This window comes from Dufourea novaeangliae, unplaced genomic scaffold, assembly GCF_001272555.1.
Source record: "Dufourea novaeangliae isolate 0120121106 unplaced genomic scaffold, ASM127255v1 scaffold2, whole genome shotgun sequence".
NCBI classification, from domain to species: Eukaryota; Metazoa; Arthropoda; class Insecta; order Hymenoptera; family Halictidae; genus Dufourea; species Dufourea novaeangliae.
This window is the reverse complement of record NW_015373882.1, coordinates 203,359-212,523: the sequence shown is the minus strand read 5'-3', so window position 1 is coordinate 212,523 and position 9,165 is coordinate 203,359. Positions and strand designations below refer to the sequence as shown.

Genomic DNA, 9,165 nt, shown 5'->3' with positions numbered 1-9,165 from the left:
TGCCCCGCCCCGCCCCCTGCCCCTCTCACGCCCCAACCCTTAATATCCGTGCAAGCGCGCCAGAGAAATTCTGTTAATTGCCCGATACCGTTCTAATGAGACTCAGTTATAACCGAGCTCCACAGATGGGAGCCATAGATTACGCCCGATACCTGATGATTTCGATAGATATCGAAATTGGAGGCAGGGGCGGCAACGTATCCAGTTAGCTGGAAGAGTTTCGATGAAGGTGTTAAAATAAAACACAAATCGGAGCTGCAGCCGTTGAGGTTCAATTTTACCGTGGCGCGTAATTAGAACAATTTTAATCCTAATTCGAAAGTATCCCCTGGAAAATGGGCGTTGCTTCGAAAAAGGATGGTATTTACCACGCAGAAATATAGGAAAAATACAACAGTTTGAATTCGAGGTTTGCCTTCGTCGTGCGCATTGTGTCTTCGTTATTTCATCAAACAAGCTGCCATGTTCCTTTCGATCATTCTGATTCTAGCGCTTTCATTGCAGCCATATCGCTACGTGGTTTAAATTACAAAAATAAAATTTAGTGTCATGTATGTGTTCATATCTATGAGTATACAGAGCGAGTAATTTAATCGATCGCCGACAATATTTTCGAAACCATTGATGATACCGAAAAATGTTTCAAATAAATGTTGACTAGTTTCGATGATCAAGTAATTTGGTATGAGTAGTTTTTTACATGGACACGTAGAGGACATATGAAGGTTAAATTTGTTTTTTTTAATCGAATCATTCATCTTTCACTGCATTAGTTGATACAACTCGTTATTCTCTGTAAAACCGTATTAAGCTATTAATTTATTTAACTTTACAATGTAAATTTTTATACAGGGTATGTCACTTAACGTGAGCACCTTTAGCATCTCACTTGCTTTCAACTTGCAGAAAATAAATTATAATAAGTGTTCGACGTAATGTCCTTCAACTTTGATACATTTTTGCACTAATCCCTCTATCGTAGTTATTTTATTATTTAAATTTATTCTCATACATTTGTGGATTTTTCGTAGTCAAGGTCACATAAAGGTAACACTATTAGAGGTCGTTGGAATGGTCTTGATCTCAGCTATTGGGCCACAATGATAAAAATACGTACTCCCATTTAAAAAACTTCGATGACCTTAAAATTGCAAAAAAAATGATCTTGAGAAAATTTGTTTGCCTACCATTAGATTTGCCCCCTTGCTAAAAAAAAATTAAATTTGAAATTAAAAGATTAAACGCGTTCTGTGCCTATGTTTAAACAGTCGAGTACGTCTGACGTTTTCAGTAGTAAAACAGTTCCGTGATTTTATTGTTACATCACCGTTGCAAGGCATGAAGTAGTGACACAATGGAATAGTTTAAAATGGAATATATGGTTGAAATTTTGCTGTATACTTTAAGGTCATCCACGCCTGGTAGTATGTTTCAGTGTAATGTGGAATTTACGGTCGTCTGATACTGAGTTACTCTTGTAGTAATACTACGAAGTTGTACATTACAACTGAAGAAGCAGAATTTCTCGGTAAGACGCTATTCTTTAATCTTTACGACTGTAATTTCATATTTATGTACCAGTAAAGTAACAGCACTAAAAATATTATTATATTGTATTTGACCATTTTGGCTCATAATATAATTTAGTAGACTGTGGATTTTGTACATTTATAATTAAGCAGAATCTGCTGAGCACGATAAAACTGAAACCTTAATAAAGTTTAATTAATGCTTTAATTTAATTTTTAGTTTCATACTCACTTCAACTTTTCTTCATATTCTTCATATTCATTCTCTCATATTTACTTTTGTAAATTAAACTGTAACAACGTGAGTACGTAAGTTCTCCAGACATTCTTAAGGGGTTACATAGCGGTACCAGATATATCTCTGTATCTTTAATTTTGTATTAAAGTAGACAATAGAAACTACTATTTATTGAAATCGATTTTGAGAACATTAATATTTGAATCTTAATATTGAATATCAATACTTGAACTTAAACTTGTAGTTTCTGACATAAATTTTCAACTTCTTATGTTATTAAAAAAAGAAAAAAAGGCACTAATAAAAAATTCACGTTCTCATGTACTAGATTTTAGTCTTAAGAATATTACCACAAAGTTTCATCCATATTGGTTGAGTAATCTTTTAAATATTTCTGGTACTGATTTTGGAAACTGCATTTCGAGTAAAACGCTTTTAAAAATATAGCTCCATTTTTCCGAAATTACTAAGGAAATACCATATAATAACATAAATATGTTGAATTTTTAATAGACATTAATTCTGCATATACAAAAAAATTCTTTAATTTTCCTTCTTATTTAGCAGCTCACACAGCTACACTGTAACCCCTTAAGTGAATAATTGAAATTTCAGTGGCGTTGCGACAGTGCTGGAAGTAAAATTACAATATTACAGACGCAGTGAGAAGCATATGCAGTTCAAAAGTATCTCCCATTTTCATGGAAAGATTGATTTCTAAATTTCGTTCTATGGTCAAAAATTTTAAATAGAGTCATATCAAATGCGCGATATGAGAATCAGTTTGTATTGTTAGCAGTTGTCCTTTTGACCCCAATGAATACGCGTGCAATAGATGTGTCATAGCTGCTGATTATTTGGAAGAGCATCTGAATTTGCGCAGGGACCGGCAAAACGTTTTACGATTCCGCATAGAATTACCAATCATTGTATTTGGTGCTACTATTATCCACTTGCATTACCTTCTCCATTCTCAGTCGTAATTCGCTTCGCAAACATCTGGTAAACTGAAGTAATGTTTCACAACGATAGTGCCGATTCAAGTTTACGACGGCGCTTTACTGGCGGTATAATGGAAGAACGGTATGGTGTATTGTCGTTAATTCCGTTGCATTACGAAATACGGTCGACAACGCTTGCATTTTCTATTTGATATGAAATGCTTTCGAGTATTATTGCAATAGATAATAACATTACTGTGCTTTCCTATCTCTTTTGATTATAGAATTATTGTTATGATTCTTTAACTATTTCATATGTAAACAATACTGTATAACTAGGGGAATAATTTCGAACACTGAATTACGTCATGGCAACGTCAGCTGAATGAAATTATAAAATGTTGTGCTAGTCAGTATATTCACTAAATATTTCCCTAACGAAAGATCACTGTTTTGTTTTATTAGAAGTTCATTTTGAGAAATAAAACAATCCCTAATCGAGAATCGGTAGTTGCAGGGTTTGAGGAATAATTGCAATCTAAGAATAGCAATTTTTATAAAACAGAAATGTATCAGGTAATATCTCGCTTGAAAAAAGCAATTTAAAAAAATTAATCATCACGGTGCATAGTTCAATCGAACAAAAATTATTATTTCCAAACTAAACGCTATCGTTTCGATTTACAAAGTGTTAATAAAAATGTGGGACACTTTCATAAAATGGAGTCTACATGTGAAACTAACAATAAGAGAAAAATAAAAAATGACAATATTGCACTTGTGGCCTTGTTTCCGAGGAATTATTTATTGAAAATAGAGGAAAAATATGAAATGACAATGTTGTACTTGTAGCCTTGTTTCCGAGGAATTGTTTATTGAAAATCTAGCGCAATGAGTTGTACTACTCGATCAGCCGATTCCCAATTAATACAAGATCTCGATCGATGACCAAAAAATGGTCCAAAATTATTTCTTGATCCCGTTAAAATTCCCACAAAGATTTTGAAGGCGTTAATAAAACCACCATTTTCTTCACGTTTGTCCTTCTTTCTGAAAATCACACAATCAACAATAGTCAAACGCAATCACAGCGTGCCAAAATTAATGTTTTACAAAAATAAGAAAAATCTGAAATGAAAAATCTGAACTTCAATACAGAAGCAGCAATCTATAGTAACAGTAGTATAGAAACAGCAAGTTTATATGGTACAACCTAATATTAAGAATTTAAATTGATCCTGTTCGTCATCGAATAGTTAATTTATGGTACAGAAATACAGCTTCGTACGAAAACTGCACAATCTATAACAAATCAATTCTCATTAAATTAATCAGTGTTATAATTTTCATAAAATCACTGGTCAGAATCATTCTACAATAGGTTTGTAAGGGTCCAAGAATGGCGAAGGATGGTTCACGATTGTCAACGGAGCAATCATCGTAATTAAGTATCCTATCCGAGGGACTTAGCGGGTATCGATTGCCCATAATCGTTTGTATTACTTGTTGATGTCCGTGGACACGTATTTACTTACCCTGCTCCTGCGCCCAATTGATAAGGGACGGTACACGGGCATCAAAACTGGAATAACAGTTCTCGAAGCGTGCGGACGAGTCCAGGCCAACAGTCTCGTAATTGGCTTTAACTCCGCATAGCAGGGCCGTGGCACATGCCGAAGACTCTCCAACTTGGGCGTCCATGTTGTAAGTCTGCAAACGAATGAAAGAGGATGAGGAACTTTAATTAGTTTGCGACATCGATTATCCCGCGTAGATACCTCTAACGTGGGCACGCGAGCAACGATCACGACAAAAATCACGGGTAATTTATTCTCCCCCTGTTTTTCCTAATACTTTGGTAATTGCTTTACGTGATTTTGCATTCTTTTCATCATTGTTTCATACGTAATTTTTCTTTTTATTTAAGTAAATCAGCAATCAGAAATAAATACATTGTATAATTTGATTGTGTAGAGCTAGAAGTGATAAGCCCGTCGAATGGCAGGATGAGGAATCTCCCAATGAAGAGGCCTCTGTACTGAAAAGTTCTATGTACCAAACGCAATCTGCGAGTAAGATCTGCCTTCGATATACCATTTATACAAGGTGTTGATAAAAATGTGGGACACTTTCGCAGGGTGGATTCTACACGCCAAATTAAGAGGAAAAAGAACAATGAAATTATTGTCGAGACTTCGTTTCCGAGTTATTGATTGTTGAAAATACCGACAGGTTATTCTACTTCAAAGGCATGTTTTTCAAATGTTTCTCCAGTTGCTTTGATTCTTTTGGTTTTATTTCATTCGTTACTTTCACTGGGTCATGCATCGAGTTCGTGTATGATGGCTGTTCGTGTAGAACAACCAATCGCGACGGACGTATTTCACGCGCATTTTGGCCGTATTATTCAACAATTGAAACCTCGAAAACGAAGCCTCGAACGCAATTTTATCATGTTTGCAATTTTCGTCTTAGAGTTAGTTTGGCATGTTGCATCCACCCTGGGAAAGTGTTCCACATTTTTCTTAACGCTCATCTATCCCTCTTGTCACTACAACACATTTTTCTCCTAAAAAATGAAGTGTCCTTCTGAAAACGAATTGAAATTCTCCAAGAATATTTTGTTATGTGTAGGCAAATTTAACTGAGGCTCCGTGACATCTTTCTGGCCATGCGATAATGCGTAGTAATGTAATGTGCAGTATATGGCACAAATTGAAAGCCAACATACGTGAATTCACACATAAAACATTTCTACGTTGCGAATGCTTCTGTGGCCTTAATTCTGTAATACAGTAATGTCTCGATGAGTGCGACGTACTTGGAGTATTCATGGCCAGACGGAAAGGTTGTCAGGCTCTCATAAATTTATTTATTACCTGAAGCCGAGCCCCTACTCAGTTTCTGTTTACTCTGTTTTGATTGATTCCCGAGGCGGACCCACAATGGTGGGAATAACGCCGTTGCTCGAGTCGCATTCAGCGAGGAATCCATTGAACTGCTATTTTGCAATAAAGTTTATATCGATCGAATGCTCAGTTAATACGACTATGCAACGAATGTAATTCCCATTGACAAGAAATTTGGAACACGTATTTAATAAAAAAAATAATCGTCTGAAGTCGACATTTGGGAGAATTTGTATATTTCTGTGACTCAGCCTATATCAATCACTTTACTGTGGTCTACGGTTCAGCCTTTTTTTATTCACGGTGTAACCACAAGAATAGTGGCACGGTGAACGGATTGATCACTCATGCAAAAATAAATCGAGAACGTGGAACGAAGTTTTTTACGGGAGGCTACGATCGCGAGAAAATGGATTTTTTTTAGAATTGAGTGGTTGGGTTCGGAGCGTTAAAAAAAAATAGCTGCGTACTTTGTAGGTGTATGGTGTTAAGTAGAGTTCACTGTAGAATAGAAGCAGTATTTCGTAAGCATACATCGACAAAAATGAATACGGTTAAATGAATATTATTTTGTAATTTCGATAAAGTGACATTTATCATTTTCTTTCATAAACTCGTTTGTCTCATATGTATCCAGAAACCACTTTGACACAGTTACAACCTGAAATGTTCTATTTATTTTTTTATATCATTATACACTCAGCGTCAAAATTGATGTATCGCGAAATTTTCGTCGAAATGTTGTCGATATTTGAACTGATATAACTTCCTGAACAAAAATCAAACAATAATCCGCCTAGGGTCATTTTGAAGGGTGAAGCCACTATTTTCATCTCGATACGTCATGATTACCATTGAATATGATTGCATCCTAGGAAACAAGACGAGAAAGTCAATATGGTTATTTTTCTCGAGACCTTGATAAAGTCAAACGATTCTACGGAGATTACAAATTTTTTTTACAAAAAATCGCACATTAACTTTCAGAGGGTTATTATAAAAAGGATGTTCTAAAATTCCAAGCCCTGATAATTTTAGTGGCGAAGAAAATTTATAAAATCCGTAAGGTCGTTTGATTTCGTAAGATTTTCGAGAAAAAACCATCTTGACTTTTCTGCTTCGCTTGTTAGTGAAAGCATTTTCGAGGAAAATCAACTCCTGGAAGTGAATGTAGATGATCCGGCCTTCAAAATAACCCCATGCGGATTATTGTACTATTATTATTCACAAAGTTTACAATTAAAACATCTAATTATCTAACATACTTTATCTGTAACACCAAGTGAATGAAGAGTAAAAATTATTTCTTTCTTCCTACCCTTGGAATAAATGTGTAGTTAATACTATTATTAGATTGTGGACATTTGTGCAGATTCAAATTTTTCTGGTCCGCAATGTTTTAAGAGAAGAGTGAACTGCTCATCGTTACATACACCTAATAAAAGAATATGAGTATCTACTCTCATAATAAGGGAGCAAATACTCAGTGTACTATAAAAGAGATTTCTCTCACGCAAAAGCTCGTTATAATTCGCAATCGTCGAGATGAATCACTGCGTTGAGCAATCGGATTATCGCTTCCAGTTTCTACGTGAGCGAACCTTCAGATACAATCAGCGCAGTAGAAGGCCGAAGATAAATCGTAGTATCATCGATCTACGGTGACGAAACGAACGCTACTCATATTAGAAATGGTGAAAATACATATAACGCGACTCAGTTCACGACACGAGTTTTCATGAATTATCCGGAACGTAACGGTGCGTATGCACTGTGTATTGTACCAGGTTAATTCAAAAGTCTCTGCGTATTCTTGTGTTGTCTTTATTACAAAAAAAAACATACAAATAAACAAATTTAGTTATCAATGTAATTTACCTCTTTTTCAACCATTTCTTGTCATCTTCTTACCAACAGCACGATTATAGCCTTTAAACATTCGTTGTCGATATTTGATGAGCGTCCGCAGTGTTTCCGAATTTTGAGATTAAAGTCACTATTACGGGATCTCGAAAACCAATATTGGCAATTTCTCACGGTCACTACATTTAGATCGTATACTTTATTAAGGTAAAATTAGGTAATACGCCCGGTTGACAAAACTAGTCGCTATTGCTGTATTCATAACGAAATTACTGTATATTTTTGAAAGAGACGTAATAATGACACATACACATAAACAGTGTTTGCGAACGACCGAGGCAGGCTCGAATGTATGGTTCGCATCGGTGTATTCTTACTTATGTGCGTACAAAAAAATAGGGGGGCGTTTTGTCAACAGGAGTGTATTACCTAAAACGACAATATGTCCAGTAGCCTGTGCATTGTTTACGCATTTGTTGTTTTCATTAAGCATACAGTGCTTAATATGCATTTTGTCAGCGTTCACTGTTGGAACTAGAACTACATTGTAGTTTAAAACCATAAAATCGTCTGAACCTCCCAGTTTTGACCGAATAGCTGTGAAACAGTAACAAAACTTTGATATACACGAATATATAGCCTTTCTCTTTGTAGGAAATACTGCATTTCAATACGCTGTTATATACATATAATATACTTGATTTAATTGAACCTTAATATGCAAAATATAGGAATCGAAAATTTCAAGATCGTTTTATGGTTATGAGATATATTGTACTCTAAATTCGGCTTAAGGTAGCTTCCGCGTTTGGTGTCGTATCTAGCTGGGGCTCCATATGGCGCTTTATACTTTCTATTAATTTTACCAATTTAATTTGAATGATTAATATTTTAAACTACTTCAAAATACTTAAGTGGAAAATAAATTTACAAATGAGTGGAAAAAAGACAATTTCTTTTAATTTTTCTGAAAAAATTGGAAAGTTCGTTGAACAAACCAAAGGAAAACAAGCGACGTTGACACTCATAGCAGACATGCGTAGAAGATAATACCGAACCCATTGAAATCCAAGTTTGCATACTTTTATCTTAATTTTTAGTTTTATGTAATCGTTAACATAAATTTATAATTGTTAAAAATTTGCGAGTGCCACCGCAAGGGAGAGTCGTTCAGTACCGATCAAATACTTTCCTTCTTTTTCCTGCAATTGAAGTTTTTAAGAAAATGTGTATAAGGAAGAAGATGACAGCCCACGAAAAAAGAAACTAGACTTTGATGAAGAAGGAAGTTGCTGAGTGCATCAGTTGCAAAAAGTCACTTGACGAAGATTGGGTGCATTAAATCAAATGTAAAAGATGGGTACATGTCGAAAGCACAGGTCAAGAAAATATCGTTTCATTTGCGTTGCTTCTAACATATATTCTGAATAGACGTTTTTTATTCTGAAGATCTAAATTTCTTCATACTGAAGTTATTAATAACTTAGATCTGAAAATGTACTTACCAGTTAGTTACTATTATAAATTATAAATTATAACCTTTATATTTTTGTTGATTATCAATCCTAAGTATCAACTTCAAGAAAAGCAAATTCCCTCTTCTGATTAAATTCCATTTGTACTACAAATCAATTTTTCTAAATTTTAATTTTTATCGAGACCAATCCGCGTTACAGTGAAAAAAC

The 9,165-nt window shown here is 34.8% G+C and overlaps 1 protein-coding gene across 1 annotated transcript in view; it reads right to left on the bottom strand.

Annotated features, from left to right (window-relative positions):
- Positions 1 to 7,510, bottom strand: part of LOC107195015 (alkaline phosphatase, tissue-nonspecific isozyme) — a 136,087-nt gene extending 128,577 nt beyond the window's left edge. Inside the window, exons 1-2 of the mRNA XM_015584799.1 lie at positions 7,496 to 7,510; positions 4,244 to 4,418 (exon numbers count right to left, since the gene is read on the bottom strand). Coding sequence (XP_015440285.1) covers positions 4,244 to 4,418; positions 7,496 to 7,510 — 190 coding nt within the window. The remainder of the gene's footprint in view (positions 1 to 4,243; positions 4,419 to 7,495) is intronic.
- Between the last annotated feature and the right edge of the window lie 1,655 nt (positions 7,511 to 9,165).